This window comes from Gymnodraco acuticeps, unplaced genomic scaffold (assembly GCF_902827175.1).
Source record: "Gymnodraco acuticeps unplaced genomic scaffold, fGymAcu1.1, whole genome shotgun sequence".
Lineage (NCBI taxonomy): Eukaryota > Metazoa > Chordata > Actinopteri > Perciformes > Bathydraconidae > Gymnodraco > Gymnodraco acuticeps.
The window spans coordinates 449,674-468,283 of NW_022992126.1; the positions used below are offsets into that span (position 1 = coordinate 449,674).

Consider the following 18,610-nt stretch of genomic DNA (forward strand, 5'->3'; position numbering starts at 1 on the left):
TGCTGATTTCTTGTTTTATTTATATATTTATTTATTGTATTGAAAATTCTGTGACATTTGGATGACCATGATGGAGGAGAAAATAGTTGTTTGAAGTCCCTTGCACCTTTTGTTTTGGGTGTGTTAGGAGTGCGTGGGATGCCTCAGCAGGGTGTGAACGTTTTCCAATTTAATTTGCGTATGCATTTTTATATTAATTACATAGGTGTGTTTATTACTATAAGTAAAATCACCAACCATACTAATAACCTTGTGTCCCCACATCAGTTAAAAGTGTATTTCAACTTTTTGATCACAATCAAGCCTTTTCTACCTGATAGTCATCACTTTCCTATATACACACACACACCATTGTCGCTACAGAAACACGCAGAAATGCAACCTGCATGGATGGAATGAAGGTATTTGAGGAGGTGGAGATAAATGTTTATCTGCAGGAAGAAACCTCTTAACAGTTTTAAGTTTCAATTAATCAGCTCTTTCGCAATGCTTTTACAAGTTTTTCAGTTTATTCACACCTTAATTAAATGTTGTCAGATGACTAGATGAAAGACACAGAACCTAATATTTTCACACATCAGTAAAATATGTTCCGTTTAATTGTTACATATTTCCGTCACGTAGATTGTCAGTACTGTGTAATTTGAGTCCAAGGTACAGTACAAGCATCAAAGCTTCTTGGATTGACTCTGTAAACCCAACAACCATGCTGTGTTTGTGCGCTGTGTGTAGTTAAGTATACGAGGCGGACACACCCTCACCTTTGTTGTTTACTCTCAGTTCAACTGAAGTCATGCACACAATTCACTGCCATGTTTGATGCTGCCTTGTTACCGATCATAATGAACTTTTGGCTCAGATAATGATGTCGCCCTCAAGTTGATTATCCTGACTTCTAATGTAGCAGCAGCATCGAGTCAAGATACTAACTTGTCGAGTACTTTAATTACATTTCAAAAACGTAAAGGTGTGTATGATTAGTGGCAATCCGTGAGGGTGCAGATTGCAACCACTTAACCCCTATAATGGAAATCTGAGAAGTCCCACTTGAGCGCAATTATCTTTAAACATTCAAACCAGCACATTTTTTAAAGTGCAATTAACAAACCTTAATTTGTAAAGTATAGTAGTACCATGGTGAACAGTCTGCTAACCATCAGCATGTTGGTATTTTTTAGCGTGAACATGCCATCATGCTGATTTTAGCAATTACAAATTCATGTTGCCATGTGATTCTTATTGCTCTTAGTTACATTTCTGAGGGTACAGAGAGGTTATTTTAACAAACATAACGGAAATAATTTAAACTTTAAGCTGATACACAAGACAATTCCAATGTTCACAACATTTCATTTGAGACAGAGGTCGACGATGGTACCATAAAAATAATCTCTTTGCTGCTTTTGAGCTTTTGATCATATAACAAGATGGAGTTGTCAGGTAATTGTAGATTTTCTAATTTCCTTTTATCCCTTTATTGCCCAAGTTGGTTTAACATTTACAGTTTATTTTCACATTGGCAGCAGTTGATAAAACATTCTCACCTCATTAACTAGCTGGTATTGAGCTTTTGTTTTGTAAATAATTAGGATTATACTGTATCTGGCCTGTATATGGACAAGAGGTCCTTAAAGGCGTCAGAGCATTTACCTATAATCCAATAATATTTGGGAAATCTCTAAATGCTGAGGAAGATATGTTTCAATTTCAAGAAAAGCTACCAAATGGACCCTGTGAGGATTATGTATTGTCACCCAAGAAAACATATTTATTATAATAAGCCGTTTGTGTTTTATTTATTCGCTAAAAATGGGTCCACATATCTTAGCAACAGTATCTGTTTTTACAGACAGGTGGACGCACCCAGAGTGTGCCTGTCCTGATCAGAAATGTGTCCTCTGTGTTGTTTCTCTCTCTGCGAGGGAAGCTGTCCGGCTGCAATCCTCGCCGCCATGATTTTCTTTTGTTGATATGCTCTGGAGAGACGCCCTGATCCTGAATGACTCGTGTGTCTATAGATATTACACATGGGTCTTAGCAAAGTATGGAGACGTATTTTCTCTTTAACATTGTTATAACATGTGTTTCAATATGGAGGTATGACGTAATGAACTTCCTGTCTAGTCCACAGGTTGTCAGACACCTTTCCATTGTTGACTGTATACATTGTGTTAGGAGCTCAGAGAGTATCTGTCCGGGTCTTAACCATCTCATTGACTTCAAATTATAACAGGTTGAATGGAATAACAAATACATTTTCCCTTCTTCTTATCCTCTTCTTAGAAAATAGATTAAAACATGTCATCATTGTATACGTTTATTTAATTTGAATTTAGATATTTGCCTATTAAGGCCCATTCAGGAGTATGAAGTCACTGGTTCATCTTTATGGATAAAAGCACAGTGGGAACAATTAGAATATAAGAAGGTTAACACAACACTAACTAATACGCCTGACATTACTGTCTGCTGTATAAGACATTATTTAAGATGATAACAAATAGCTCCTTGATGGAAGGAGTGATGGGAATCTGTATGGTGATTTAAAAATAAATATTATGGTATTTGTTGCAAGGGGTGTTTCTCGCCACCACACCCTACAGCTCTTTCTTTCTTTTAGAATAATTTAATTATAGATGTAACCAATTATTAAAGTCGGGAACAAATCAGAGAAAGTGCAGCTATTATGGATTTGAAAAGATGAAGCAATTTTTTTTAAATCATATTTTTATCCAGAATCAGTTTTTTGCGTGACAAATTAAATGTATCGCCCGGTATTACCAAATAGGAGAGGAATATGCCTTCTCATACCATTGGTTGAATCAGAGGTATGCTCAGTGGTTAAGAAAGTATTCAGATCTTTTATCTAAGTACAAATATTTATAATACTCCATTACATGTAAAAATCCTGCATTGGAAAATCAGGAAAATGTATTGTATTAAAAACTTGACGTTTGAATAATAATACTCATTGCAGAAAATATAAATTATTAAAACAACTAAATTAAATGAAAAACAGCAATGGTAAGCTACAACTATAACATGATTTTACACCAACAAAATTGGTAAACTGTTAATTTGTACTTAAGTACGTTATAGTTAGTTACTTCCTACCACTCGATATGATACTATGGAGTTGCAAATTGGTGCATGTAATACCTTTATTACATAGTGACTGTAAATAGAAGACATGCAACAAAGTGACCCCTAGATTGTCAACACACACCAATACAGTTTGTCAATCTGCCAGATTTGGAACAACTTGATTATCAAAAATCAGTCTGTTTACTTGTGGGTTTTATTCCCAACCCCCTACAGGAATTCAGTGTCCCTCTAGCCACATGAATTATGCATCTCTGTTGACTCCCTGTGAGAGATTGTGATGAAAAGGAAGGGCAGGGCCGAGGAAGGGAGAGAGCAGGAAACAGGTCCGTCCGGTCCGCTCTCTGCAGGTGGATGTCTGGGCGGTGACACACCTGTGAGTTAACCTGTGTGGGAGGAGCTGCCGGAGTCAAACAATGTGCTGACGTGAGTGTGTGTTTGAGAGGAACCAAAGGGAGAGGAGAGAGCGAGTGGGAGCCACAGGGTGAGGAACACAGACCAAGAAGAAGCAAGGAGAGAGAGAAAGGAGAAAACGTTTTCTCTGTGCCTGACCCACCATGACCTCCAGGATGTTTAAGAAAAAGGAATCTAAGGACAGTTTGCTCAAGAGCAGCAAGTAAGTAAACCCCTTAATGTATGCAATGCACATAAGAGTATGTAAGTGTGTGTGTATCTTGAACATGTCACAGAGAACTGTGTGATGTTTCCTGGTCCTCTTTCCCTCCGAGTGTTGTGGTTCCCCTCCTGTTACAGTGTGGTTGAAAAGGTTTGCTCAGGCAGTTTTTTCACTGACTTAAAGTGCTGAGTTATGTGAAGGTTAATCCTCTGTGATGGTGAAAGCTTTACAAGGTGTTACCGGCTGTTAACAGAGCCCTGATGTCAGGTTTACTTTGTAAACATGAGGTGGGAAAGTGTGCTAAAGACATGAGTCAAACTAATACAAATGTGTTTAATGAAGCAGGTGAAAGTCAAAGAGATTTAGAGTTGTGACGGCTTGCAAAACATTGTTATTGGTGATCACGTTTCAATGAGAAAACCTATCCTCTGAGAAGTGTTTGATCTGGCTGTTCTGTGTCCTGTCAGGCTGCTGTTCAAAATGTAGAAATATGTGTCACTAATAAACCACATGTTTCGAAACAGTTTCTAAATGTGGTTGATGGAGGCAGAAGGCTGCAACTTAAAAACATAAAGAAAAGTATTTAAAAAGCTTAATTTGACGAGGAATATATTGACAGTTAAGAGCAAAAATGATCATTAATAATACATGAGACTTGTATAGCGCTTTTCTAGAAACTCAAAGAAAACTCTAGAAACTTAATTGTCTTTATGTAAATCACTGCAGGTAAAAAGGGATAATGAGCTGGTTTCACTCTGTCCAGTACTCATTTAAGTTAAGTGGAGTGTTCATTTTGTGTTTGTACTCTTACCTTTACATGACTTAATGTGATTTATTTGACATAACAGCTTTCAATCCTCATTTAAACACACTAGCTAACAGAGAGCATCTGGAGACACATTCATCTGCTGAAACTATTCACAGTTTCCCATATTGTCCCTGTCAGATGTCACAGAACTGACAGGTTTCTCAGGGTGGAGGTGACCTGATGGTTTCACCTTCTCGCTGCCTGGGACATGTTGTGTGAGGTGTGAGGAGGACAGGGCGAGTCGCTGCTCCGCTGGTTTCTTTCTCTCATGTGGGCGTTGGTTCCCAACTGTACTTTACAGTGACAGGACATTAAGGAGGTTTCCATCACCAATTAAATCAATAGAGGCACCGTAAATAAGGGCTGCAACTTATGTCACAATATTGATTCATTTTTGGATTAGTCTTTCAAACTATTGATCAATATTTTGTTTATAATATTTCAGAAAATTAAGAAAACCATGTCTCATAACCCAACGTTTTAAGATCAACTAGCAAATATTTAACGTTGTTTTTACTAATACTTGGTTTTGATGTTTTACACCAGTAGCAGTGTCACACTTTAAAGATCCACCTTTAGTGTCAGAAATGTTAAAATCATTGCGTGTGTCTGAGCCTGTGTTTGCTGGTAGCTTCATAACGGCAGATGACATGATGCCAAAAAGCACTGATCTGTTTCACAAGCACCAAACACATTTACCTGCCAGCTCATGCCGTTGGTGACAAAGTGATTTAATTAAGACACTAGCGATGGCCCACGGCTGAGATCTGTCAGCTCTCAAGGTCAAAAGAGGATTTAATTAAGTGTAGTTATCTAATTAGTTCATGTAAATAAAATAAATTCCATTTTGTAAAGTGAAAGGTGTTGAAAAACCCCATCAATCTCAATGGGAGAGATTGGTGGGCTTAAAATTGTTTATGTTTTTTAAGCCCCTTAAAAAAACATACATTTATACATCCTAATATAAACTGTAAGCTGTAAGAACATTTTAGAAATCAGGGAGTGTTTTTGTAGTACAAGTTTTGTAATCTTGCAACTAACAGAAAAATGCAGGCTAGCCCTTTGAAGTTATGCGGGTCATCCAGTTATCCTACTCTCAAGTCAATTCAGTCATAGCTGCCTAGCTTTCCTGTGATGGCCATTCATAAATGCAACCAAATACTCACTAGTAAATTATCACAACTTTGTATGTTGCTATTTAATAGTTTAGTGCATTGATTGGCTTTTAAAGTTGCCATTTAGCTCAATAAATACATTAAACAGACAGAAAAACTCACAGTGTTTACTGACAGAAATGCTCACAGAAAACCTACACTAACAGCAGTTACTCTTCAAGGTTTAAAACAGACTATACTGCATTCAAGGAAAGCAAAAAGTACACACACACACACACACATATACACACACACACACACACACACACACACACACACACACACACACACACACACACACACACACACATACAATCATTCAGCTCCTGACTGTCAAGATGAAGGCCTAGATGGATGAGACAGACAAACCTCCCTCACTTATCCCACTAATGTCTTCAACAATTCACACCCAGTTTGTTGGATAGAAAAAAGTCAACCTCATGACCAAATTATTACACCTAACCAAAAGAAACCAACTGTATTGAATTTTGTTTTGTCATGCATGAAGCAACATTTGTTTTCTTGACATTTCTTTCCCTTTTTTAAGTTTTCTTAGTTGACAAAATATTATATATTTCTAATAATGCGTCATCTTAGTTGTTCACTCTCAAAAGCTGAGCAATAATTATTGAGTACATGTACTGTGTGTGCATGTACTGTGTGTACAGCACGTACCTGTCTCTCCTGCTGAGTGAGCAGGAATAAGGCGGCCATTGTGAGAGCGGCTGCAGAACCAGATCAGCTGGCAGCTCGGAGCAGGAGGAGAAACGCTGCATTCCTGTCACTTCATCGTTAAAGAGCTCTGCAAAATGCCATTTAAGCCATTGTAAATCTACTCTGTATGACACTCGCTTGCTTTCTCTCCTAGGAGTAACAACTTTGAACGCCAAGGTAGCTTTGGCCTGTGTGTAAAATAACCTGCGGGATCGTAGCCAACATTCTTTGTTTCTGTGTTACACATCAGTGTTATTTCAGAAGTGCGTGAATGAAGTATTTTCCGGATGTAAAATCAGCCCTGTAGTCTAAAAGTAGTAGTAGTATTTGAGGCAGAAAAGCAGGAGTTTAACATGTAAAATGTCCTTTAAATTATTTATTTTGCAGCTGTGACTTCACATTAGCTTCCAAAAACTGATTTCCTTTAGTAAAAGTCCTTGACATCCTCACAACATGCTTTTACACTCATATCCAAAAATCAGCTTCACATTAGATGACCTCTGCCAAGGCCGAATGCAATCACTCAATGTTTATGAAAGTGTAAAACAAATTGTATGGGTTCTTTCGTGGCCCATGTTACACACATGTTCTTTATATTTTTAGAACATAAAAGAGACAACAGCCTAATTGAATGAGCGATTTTCATTGGACCACAAAGCTCACGACAGTGCCTTGTTTAAACTCATTAGACTTCCGCGTTTGCAGATGATTTGATTTGATTAACCATCAGTAACTTTGATATTTAGCTCACAAAGCTTCAGATAAACTTTCAGATTGTAACATCATCCTGTGTTAACCTTATTTATATAGCTTGCTCCAAATCACACATAGACCTCCTTTAGTTTTATGGGCGTAGTTCATCTCTCGTTGCCAGCCGGTAGGATCCCCACCTCCCTTTATCTGTGAGAGGCATCACTTTACCTTTTCTCAGTGGCATCCACACTGAGGGTCACAAACAGGGACAAACATAGTATGCTGCTGTGGAAGGATTAGCATTTAGGGAACCTGGAAATACACTTCCTCCTTACTGACTCTACGACAGAGACGCTGTGTGAAAGACTGGCATCAGACAGACAGTAGAAAAGAATAAAACAGATCAAAAGAAAGCTGCCTCTGCCCTGACATTTTAATAACATGTTTTCACATTATAGTCTTAAACATGTGTTGGCTCTTTAGTTCATAATGTAAGATGTTAATGTAAGCTTTGTACAAAACATTTTTAATACCTGGTCTAGTTACTCTCCATCTAGTTTTGCTGTTTGTCTTGAAAGTCTATTTCAATTTGGAGCTTTAACTTATGAGATAATTGTCTATCCTTGACATTCAGAAAATGAGGGCATGGGACTGTTAGAGTGAATGTGGAGCATGAGATGGGAAACACTGAGAAAATGTCATATCTCCTATTGTTTTCTGTGATTTAATCTGTGACCCCCCCTCCGCCAGTATGCAGACCAGCAGCTTGGCCTTGCTGATCGCTCAGATGCAAAAGAATGCCGACACAGTGGAGAAAGACATCCTCCGGGCCGAAGAGCTGCTGGTTATGGTGAGGACACACACTGACAGACCAACACAAACTTGTATATCACTTCTACATGCAGCCTTCTCTAAAATAAACCATTCTACTGTTGTCTTCTTCCTCCAGGACTTTGAAAATGACAAGAAGGAGCAGCCCTTTCAGCACCAGGCGGTGATTTCAGAGAAGCTGGGCGAGGCGGAGGGCCTGCTGCAGGATCTGTTCCTCGACGTCGACAAAGCCAAGAAGTCCAAATACCCGCATGCCACAGAGATAGAGAGCGAGTGAGTGGTGACAGATAGATATGACACTGAGGAATTACAATGTAGCTGCCTACAGGAGACATGTGTGCACTTACACCTTTGATGTAGGTTAAAGACACTGACAGCATACAAGATGCTTTACAATGAACACACTAAACAAAGTTAAATTAAAATAGATTATTGATCATTTTTTGATCAAGTGTAGTGATTACATTTTCACTTTATGCTAGTACTAATTGTTTATTTCCATGTAATGCCTATTAATCAATACATCTTCACTTTATATTGGAGGCAAAGGTTGTGCCTTTTATGTCACTCCATTTATTGATAACTTTAGTAACTTTGTCAGAATATGAATAAAAACATAAATTCAACACTTAATTAATTATTATTAAAAAAGCTACCCAGTGGTATAAAACCTAATTAAAATGAGCTCCACCTTTACCAGCTGCAACATCGCAGCAAAACAACATAACATTAATTATTCATCTAAGAACATATATTATTCTGAGATATTTCTGCATATTGACCGAGTACTCTTTACTTCTGATACTATAAGTATATTTCGATGCTAATACTTTTGCACTTTTGTCAAATGTTGAGTCATGTTTTTCTTTGCGTCGTCAGCGTCCTATTGCTCCACGAGCGCTGGTTGAAGGACTGCACTTTCTACCGTGAGATCTTTGAGCAGGTGGACGACGTGTCGCTGATGCCAAGAATTGACTGGGAGCCTGTTTTAAACCAGAAACAAGTACGTAGATTAAAACTGAACATTTAAATTCAAAGGTGTCTAAAGATCCAGCATTGATGTAATCCTTTGATCTTAAAGGATAACAGTTTTAACATTGTTTGTTATTGTAACCTCACCAAAGAGCAAAGCTTGAAATATTGTATTCCTCTGTTCTTCAGAGCCTCTGTAAATGCTTATTCTTGGTGGTTATTTTGTCTTTACATCCCATTAACTGTATTAATCTTGTCCTTTCAGAAACTAGTGAACGCGGAGGAGTACGGCCCCACCATGGCGGACCTGGAGAAGCAGGTCGCTGCTCACAACATCCTGCACAAAGAGGTGGAGGCCTACAGCTCACAGCTCTGCATCAGCTCTGCAGGCAGCAAGGTGAAAATACATGGAAACACATTTACATGATATTCACAAACATTTACTGTCCTGCTTGCCTTCTTTTGTCCTGATGGAAAACTGTTTCCAGCGGCTTATATGTTGTTATCTTGTCTTTTAGGAGAAATATACCGTCCTGAAAAGGCAATACAACAATCTACTGGTGAGTTGTGTTGTTTTATATGTATTTTTTGGCCATAAAGACAACCCTTTTCTCTTCAATGTAACAACAAACTTAATATGGTATATTTTTCTGTTAATGCATCAAAATGCATTCTTTGTAATAGCACCTTGTTAAAATCCAAATTACAAAATAATTTTGAGGTATTTGCCACCCTAACTGATATATTATTAGTTTTATTTTGTCATTTCAACTAGAATAACATCAAATTAAATGAGGGGGAAATCAAAACACTGTATATTTGACATAAAAAACTATTTTTAAAGAATCTTTTAGGTTTAAATGAGTTTTATTTCATTTCTCCCAGGACAACTCCAAGTGGCGTCACCACTACCTGAACAGCCTGTATCAGTACATGCACAGCTGTAACAAGGAGCTGGGGTTCCTGGAAGAAGAGCAAGATAAGATCAAGAAGCAGGACTGGAGCGACCGCATGGTTGACCCGCCTGACGTCCGCAGGCAGTATGAGGTCAGCAATCACAGATTGAAGCTGCTTGTCCAGAATAATCTAAACTGAGCTATTTATTGATAACCACGAACATTACTACCTTTTTTATTTGATCTCAATCAGAACTTTAAGAACAACAGCCTGCTGTCCCACGAGAGCGATGTGAACAAACTTCAGGACGAAGGAGAAAGACTTGTTGTATTGAAGCACCCTGCCAGTGACACAATCCAGGTATGCCTATTTACCCAGAAGACACTGCTTTCAAATGGAAAGGCAATGATTCAAAGGTCAAAGTCAAAGATATGAGAGCAGAAGAGCTTTGAGATTTTGTTTTGCATTACAGGTATACTGACCTTACATGTTCAAATAAGTACTAAATAAGTAATGACAGTTCAAATGAGAATATGTGCTATTTCAGATACATTTCTCAAACAGAAAGTTTAAATTTCTCTTTTGTGTCACTCAATATATCAGAACCTAATGTCCACACAAAAATTATTAATTCAAAATAAGATAGCAATATCATTTTGTCACACTTCCAGGCTCAGAGAGATGCTGTTCGAAACGAGTGGCAGAAATTCCTCAACCTCTGCATTTGTCAAGAGACACACTTGGACAGTCTGGAGGAATACAAAAAGGTACATATATTACACCATATACCACAACTCATCATAACACATTATTCATTTTCGTGTGAGAGGGTATGTATGTAGTGTGACGCATCCAGGTAAAACTATGTTTTTTGTTTGATTTTCCAGTACCAAATGGAGACTGAGCAGCTGTCGGAGACGCTGACCAAACTCAACAACAACCTGGACCCCAAGGCCATCAGCAAGAAGAGCAACTCAGAGACGCTGCTACAGCTGGAGGTACAGTTTTAATATAGAGCAGACAAAATAAATATGAATTTCTTTATTTTCATTTTAAAGAGGGTTTGCTTTTCACTTAGCACTCTTACTCACACTCACTTTACTTACTCTCTCTCATCAACTCCCCAAGAGATTAATTCTTAATAAGTCAAGCTCAAAAAGTCATTGGTAATGTTTTCAAAGTTTGAAAACATAGAAATATACATTATGTAGGATATTTTGATATTGTTTTTGACACTCACATGTCTGAAGTACACTCATTCAGTCTTATTTCTAGGATGATGGAATAAAATGAGGATTTGTTACTATCTATCAATTCATGATTATTTTTAAGATATTAAGATTTTCCTCTGTGTCTGTTCCCCACCAGGCGGAGGAGAATGCTGTTCAGAACAGCGAACAGCTGCTGGCCGACCTTAGGAGAAGCAGCACCACCATTGCTCCTCTGAAGCTGCGACGCAACGCCCCCACCCGGCCCATCACAGTGGAGTCCCTGTGTGACTGGGAGACAGATAAGGTGCAGCTTCTTCACCTCAGATTGTCACATAGTGCTGCAGATTAGTCAATATACCAGGGAAATCTTTCAAAGAAAAGTGAATACAAGTACTAAAATTGACACATACGGAGGTTACTTAAAAAGATATAGAACAAAGAAAGGCCATATCCAAAGCTGAAGTGTTTAATTTCAGACATGTTATTCATACACAACTTGTGTACACTTTTTGGGCATGTGTTTTATTTAATATTTTTTCATCACCATCTAGGATTCCCTGGAAAAAGGCAATAAGTTCACCCTGAGATCCAACTCAGACGACAACTGGGACGTCACCTCCACGGACGGGGCAACAAAAACCTTCCCAGGAGTTTGCTTCCAGATCCCCCCACCTGATCCAGAGGCCATTGACAAAGTGGACCTGTAAGTAAAGCACCGTTTTATTTTTGTGCGTCTACAACAAACAAAGCAAGAATATCTCAGTAATACTATTTCTATTTACTTTGTATTTGTATTCTCTAGGTTGGGTAGTGATCTGGCAGACATCAAGAAGAGAAGAGCTGCTCTGGCTGCGTCGCTGAAGAATCACAAGTCAGATTTCTCAAGGTCCCAACTATCAGGTAATTGTCTACAGATGTAAAACCTTAAACATCCTCAATTTAATTTTGTATATCAATTACTTTGCTTTAATTCTTCAAGAAAACTTTGTTTTTCTTGCATGCCTCCAAGGTGATCAAAGGCGATCAAATATATATCAAAGCATACGTCTACAAACGTCTCAAAGTCAGATCAGGCAATAAACGTCTTTGTTTCCTCTTTCAGCCCCAGTGTCTTCTGCCCCACTGGATCCCAAAGTGAAGGCTCTGTCTCAGCAGCTGGACAAGCTGGACGGTGACCTGGCTAGCGCTGAGGAGAGCATGCTGAGCCGCCTGCGAACCCCGCTGAACCGCAGCGACCCGGCCGGAGATCTGGCTAAGAGGCTGAGGGAACAGGAGGTGAGAGAAATAAAGCCACAGACATTGTTCCTGTTAGCTTGTTTCTGCCTTTATTACTGTATCTCTGTCGGCTCTTTAGATTTAGGTGAAATACCTCTTATTTACCAAATTCCATCAGTCGTGTGCCTTTTTAAGGTTACTCCTGGTGATTATATTGTTATACTGTAGACATTTGTTTGAAGAAGGAACCCTAGAGGATTTGATGTATTGTATTTGATATTTGCATTATACAAATGTCTAAAGTATCTTTATGTGTCTCTTGTAGGAAGCTGCCCGGGCTCTGAAGTCTCTGGAGCAGCAGAAGCTGGCAGCTCAGGCGGACATGCAGCCGCTGCTCTCCAAAGACCCCAGCTCCTCTCAGCTGCCACTCAAACTGAGTGGTGCAAACAACAAGTTCGACAGCATGTCAGCACTTGCTGACCTCTACACCAAGAAGTAAGTGCATGTTTTGTTTGGAAAATGACATTTACACAGTGTCATGGTGGAGGGGTTTTGTCTGTAAGGAAAATATATTGTTATTCCGGTTAAAACTCCAATTTAAAACCTGACCTTCCAAATATACAATGAATAAATAGAGAACATCTGATATTATTAACACATGGCACATTTGTAAATGGGTACATCTGTCTCTTGTCAGAGCTGTTCTACTGAACTAAAATAGCACTCATAATGACATACATTTTTTTTTTTTTTAGAGCAAATGCGTCTCTTAACCTGGAGGGCCAGATTAAGAAGGTGGACAGCCTCATCTCTGGGTTTGAGAAAAATCTGAGTAATGATAATCCAATCCCGGACGTGCCGAATGCAATCCAAGCCCGCGCTGATGACATCCAGGTAAGGAAATCTGCATTAAAATGTTACATCCACATAAAAGACACTTCTCTTCCTCAAAGGTTCAACTTATATTTGACAGAAATGTCTCTTTTGCTGTATTTCAGTACCAGCGCAGGTCTGTGGCAGCGGCTCAGGACGACATGAAGAAGCTGAGTCAGGATCTGGACACCACAGAGCAGCTGTGCAGCTCTCTGCAGCAGGGATACCAAGAGTACTGCCCGGACATCCGCAGCCAGAGATCAGAGGTCAAGCAGCTGCAGACACGTTACGGGAATGTGGCCAACCAGCTGAAGGAGAGGTGAGAATCAGATGGTTAAAAAAAACGACATCAAATCAGCCCAAAGGAGTGGCATGATAAAAGATAATGAAAAGGATATCAAATGTCATCATCCATTACACAAAATAATAAAAAACTTACTTATGATACACATATTTTTGCTTCATTTGAAATAGAAATTCCTTTTAAAAAATGCTGGTAGTTTTGCATCTCTAGTCCTATAGAAGTACTACAATGAAACAACAACTTGGAGAGGTTTGCCCATGCTATTGTGTATACTATGCACAGATAAAAAAAAAAAAAACAGTATTATACTTTGATTTGAAGTTTGTTTTTTCTGCTTTGTTAATAACTCAAACTCAAACAGGCCATTTATTTGCAAATAAAATGGTTACTTACCTTTACACTACACACATGCAGTAGGCTATATACTGTAATAAGCCCTATGCAAATGAATTGATGTGTAAGATTAAATAATCAGGCAAAGGTATGTGTTAAATATAGCTCAGATGTGATTCTTTTTAGGAAATGGCACAGAAGACAACAAAACCTTGTAATGTTAAGTGCATTAATGCAGTTATTTTACACAGTTATTTTTAAATCTTCTGTCATATTGATTCATTATTGCAGAGAAAACCTCTTACAAGAAGCTTCAACCAAGAACCAGGAGTTCCAGAGCACATCCAAATCCCTGAAGTCCTTCCTGGACAACCTGCCGCAAAACAAGGTCGACTTCAAAGATGATCTGTCGCAGGTCGCTGCCAAGCAGAGCTCCCAAGAGGTGAGTCTGTGGTTCATGCAAACATGTGCTGTGTTATATGTAAATCTGTAAAATATTATATAATATAATTAACTGATTACAGTGATTAACATGTGAAAATTGTTTCACACAGAGGGTGGTGGATGACTTGAAGAGGAAGGGAGATGACATTGACAGAGTGTCTGACCTGTCTCAAGACCTGCAGGGTCTACTCAATGTAAGTGTCAAACCCATTATAATACAAGGTTATTAAATATTAGAATACTTGACAAGTGAATAAATGATGTTTTCTTCACATCTATGCAGGAATACGAGACCAATGTTGACAAATACAACAGTACACTCGAGGATGCTGGCGCCACTGTGGCCAAGAAACCTCGTATAATCACTCTGGCTGATTCTGTTCAGAAAGAGGTAACATTTAGATTTATTTTACGCAATGTAAATTATTATTATTAATATATCAAGGTGGCTGACATATTTGCTGCCACTCTTGTTTATTACAGGAAAGGGATCTGGTCAACTGTTACGCTGAAGCAACAGCTGAAAATACCCAGCGCCAAAAACAGATGGGTTTGACTAAGAATCTTATTTTACAAGTAAGAAAACAGGGCATAAAACACCCATTGCTATGAAATATGCTTCTCATAAAACAACCTAAAGCTTATCACAAAAACAAATCACTTAACTTATTAAATGAATTTGCTTCTCTGCTTCAGAATGAAGACAAAGTCCAAATGGTGTCACAGCAACACGTGCAGCTTGAAAGCCAGCAAAGGAGTTCTTTTGAGCTCAGCAGTCTGATGAAGGACCTGGACGAAGAGAGAGATAGGACAACTCGTACCGAGACAGAGCTGAGAACCTATAAAGAGAGGATGATGTCGCTGAAGAGTCGCAGAGGAGTGCAGCGTCTTGAAGAGATAGAAGTACTGCAGTACTATCGCGACCCAAAACTGGAGAGTGATTTGGTCGATCTGCAGAAAACCTTGCATGAAGAGTCCCTCAGGCGTAGCACCACCCACAATGAGGTTGAGATATTGAACAAGAAAATCACCATCCTTGAGGAAACACTCAAAGGTACTAAACCAAAACTGTTGACCAGAGAGGTGACCGAGTTTGAGAGAGATCCTCAGCTGGACGTGGAGGCCACTAAGACTAGAGATGAGATAGCCAGGATGAGAGATGAAATTCGAGTAAGAGATGGGGAACATGTTCAGATGAGCACAGAAGTGACGATTCTCCAGCAGAAGAGACCAACCATCAAAGAGAGGATAGTTAAGAAGGAAGTGGTGAAAGTGGAACAGGACCCACAGATGTTGAGATCAGTGCGGACATTTGAGACGGAAATTTCTGATGAGGACAAGAGTACCAAGCGCATCAATGATGAAATCTTCCAGACAAGGAGCCAGATTAATGCTCTTGAGAGGCTGATTCCTAACATCCAGCCTAAGATCATCACCAAGGAAGTGAAAAGGATTGAACAAGACCCAGAGCTCATCAATGAATCTAAGAGGGTTCAAACAAGCATTGAGGAACAAAGGATTGAAAACAATTCTTTGTCCAAAGAGCTTTTGGAGCTCCAGACTCGCTACCGAGATGTTCAAGGCTGGAGGCCAAAAGTCGAGGTGAAGGAAATCGTCAATGAGATCTACCGTATAGACCCGAGCACAGAGGTGGAGATAATGCGGCTCAGGAAAGACATACAAGACTCCACCAAGCAGCGCTCTGACATGGAAAGAGAAATCACCACGGTCACGACTAATGTGTACACCCTTCGCTCTGAGAAGCCCAAGGTGGAGATGAAGGAAGTCCTTCAAGAGGTGGTTAGGGAGGAAAGAAGTCCTGAAAATGAGAAAGAGATTCAGAGGCTAACTGATCAGGTGAACTATTTGGAGAACACCTCCAACTCCCTCGAGGACCAGGTGAGACTCCACAGGAAGGAAAGGGATGAATGGAAAACTGAGAAGTCCAAGATAGAGACAAAAGTGGTCACCAGAGAAGTCATCAAGTATGAACCTGATCCTCTGTTGGAGAAAGAAGCTGACCGGCTAAGAAGAGCTGGGCGGGAGGAGGCACAGCTGCGGCGCAACACTGAAGAGATGGTGTTTGATCTGCAGAATAAGTACATCCTGTTGGAGAGACAAAAGCCTGAGGAGAAGGTAGTTATGCATGAGGTTGTACGTTTACAGAAGGACCCAAGGCAGATGCTCGAGCATGATCGGCTCAGCAGGAGCCTGGATGACGAAGTAATGACCCGCCGCCAGGTTAACCTCGAGATGCAGCAGCTGACGACCAAGGTGGAAGAGTTACAGAGGATCCTCAGAGAGAGTGATGAGCACCAAAAGAGGGTTCAAGCTGAGTTTGAACTCAGAGAGATCCGACTGTGCATCACACATCTTGAAAATGCCCCCCCTCCCGTTGAGGAATGTATTGTTGTTGAGGAAATACTGAAGGTTGAAAGAGACCCAAAACTGGAGAGGATGACAAACGGTGTTCGGTCAGACACGGATAAGCAAACCAGCGATATTCTGCGCATCCAGAGAGACATCCGTAACATCACTCATAAGCTAGAAATCCTGCAGAGGGAAAAGTCTGGTGAGAAGACAGTGTACAAAGAGATTATCCGTGTTGAGAAAGACCAGGCAGTTGAATCCGAGAGGAATCACCTGAGGGAACAGATGTCTCAGCAAAGATTTGCCAGACAAGACCTTGAAGAGGAAATCAGACGTCTCAACGCTAAAATCAACCTTCTGATGAGCGGAAAATCAAGCTCTTCAATAGAGGAATCCACTCTTGTTTCGAACAAAGATGTCTTTCAAAGTGAGAAAGAAAACCTCACTCGGGAACTCAGGACCCTCGAAGCCTCAAGACATGACATCAGCTTGTCTTTCCAGCAGCAAAGCAGGCTAATTAGTGAAAGATCACAGATGGGAAGGCAGAAGAGCCTTAAGATGGATTCTGATGCTCAACGTCTGGAGAGGGAGATCCTGGAAGAAAAAGACAGAATCCATCAGCGAGACAGCATGATGCGGGAGCTCCTGACGAACGTGCAGAAAGAGGAACAAGCAGAGACAAGGACCAAAGAGACCAATGTGTCTACCAAAATCACCATTCTAGATCCAGATACAGGCAAAGACATGTCCCCTTATGACGCCTACATGCAGGGCCTGATTGATCGTCAACAGTACATAAACCTGCAGGAACTGGAGTGTGACTGGGAGGAGGTTACTTCCCTGGGACCTGATGGGGAGACATCTGTACTCCAAGATCGCAAAAGTGGAAAGCAGTACCCAATCAAAGATGCCCTGAAGGAAGGCCGCCTGACAGAGTATGATCTACAACAGTATAAAAAAGGCAAGATGCCCATCTCAGAGTTTGCCTTGCTGGTTGCGGGTGATAACAATAAGCCACCCCAGTTCAACTCAATCACCCACACAACCTCCACAACAGTGAATTCAGCCCCCCGGGACCTCTCCACCGCTAAAGAAATCTACCCAGTTGCTGGAGTAATAGACACAAACACTGACACCTGCTTTACAATTCGCAGCGCCACCTTGCGTAAACTGATCGACTCCGGAACCGCCCACAAACTTCTGGAGGCACAGGCATCAACAGGGGGCATCATCGACATAAGCAACAATCAGAGATACACAGTTCAGAAGGCAACATCAAGAGGCCTCATTGAGGACAGTCAAGTCCAGAGGCTACTCAATGCACAAAAGGCCTTCACTGGTGTTGAAGACCCCATGACCAGAGAGGTTTTGTCCGTGGGAGAAGCTGTACAGAAAGGCTGGATGCCCAAGGACACGGCCATCCGCTACATGGAGGCACAGCACCTGACGGGTGGGCTGGTCAATCCCACTACCGGCAGCAGAATGAGCCTCTTTGATGCCATTGGGTCCAAAATGATCGACAGCACAATGATGAGGGAGCTGCAGGCTGAGACGACATACCACAAGGATATTGTAGACCCAATCACAAAGAAGAAGATCAACTACAAACAAGCTCTGGATAGCTGTAAGAAAGACCCCGTCTCAGGCCTACCAATGCTGTCTGCCTCCTCTAAAGATTCTGGTGACAACTCTACTAGATATGCAAGATTCTAGATGTGTTTACAACAGAGTTGGAGTTATCTGATCTGTGGAGTGATGTGATAAAAAAATCTGCTATTAGATATTATAATTACAATGTACATTTTGACTCAGGAAAAGTCTTTTAATGCAATGCTTTCTCCCTAGCCAAAATGCTTGCTAATATCTTTGATATTATTGTGTTATGAGGGATAATGGGACATGGTGCAATGCTAATTATAAAGATTGATTTGATTCTGTATTACTCATTGGTTATCCTTGACATTGTTGACTTTAAACTCAATCTTTATGAAGAAACAAATATCAATAAATTAAATTATAATTGTTAAGAAGCATGGACCTTCAGTGTTGAGTTGCATTTTTTTTAAGAAGACA

The 18,610-nt window shown here is 40.1% G+C and overlaps 1 protein-coding gene across 1 annotated transcript; it reads left to right on the plus strand.

Moving 5' to 3' along the window:
- The first annotated feature begins 3,453 nt into the window (after nucleotides 1–3,453).
- evpla (envoplakin a) lies at nucleotides 3,454–18,575 on the plus strand. The gene is made up of 22 exons (XM_034203430.1): nucleotides 3,454–3,718; nucleotides 7,838–7,937; nucleotides 8,037–8,191; nucleotides 8,798–8,921; nucleotides 9,156–9,287; nucleotides 9,409–9,450; nucleotides 9,776–9,937; nucleotides 10,040–10,147; nucleotides 10,459–10,554; nucleotides 10,675–10,785; nucleotides 11,156–11,302; nucleotides 11,550–11,701; nucleotides 11,801–11,898; nucleotides 12,101–12,273; nucleotides 12,539–12,708; nucleotides 12,969–13,107; nucleotides 13,212–13,405; nucleotides 14,015–14,165; nucleotides 14,278–14,361; nucleotides 14,451–14,558; nucleotides 14,651–14,743; nucleotides 14,864–18,575. Exons 1-22 carry the CDS (start codon nucleotides 3,660–3,662, stop codon nucleotides 18,248–18,250), a joined length of 5,985 nt encoding a protein of 1,994 aa, XP_034059321.1. The 5' UTR covers nucleotides 3,454–3,659; the 3' UTR covers nucleotides 18,251–18,575.
- The last annotated feature ends 35 nt before the right edge of the window (nucleotides 18,576–18,610 follow it).

Bases quoted from the DNA above. Each gene is read 5' to 3' on its own strand.
- evpla (XM_034203430.1), top strand. From the start codon at position 3,660: ATGACCTCCAGGATGTTTAAGAAAAAGGAATCTAAGGACAGTTTGCTC. The intron at 10,555-10,674 runs GTACATATATTA...TTGATTTTCCAG, and splicing joins GTCTGGAGGAATACAAAAAG to TACCAAATGGAGACTGAGCA. The intron at 11,899-12,100 runs GTAATTGTCTAC...TTCCTCTTTCAG, and splicing joins CTCAAGGTCCCAACTATCAG to CCCCAGTGTCTTCTGCCCCA.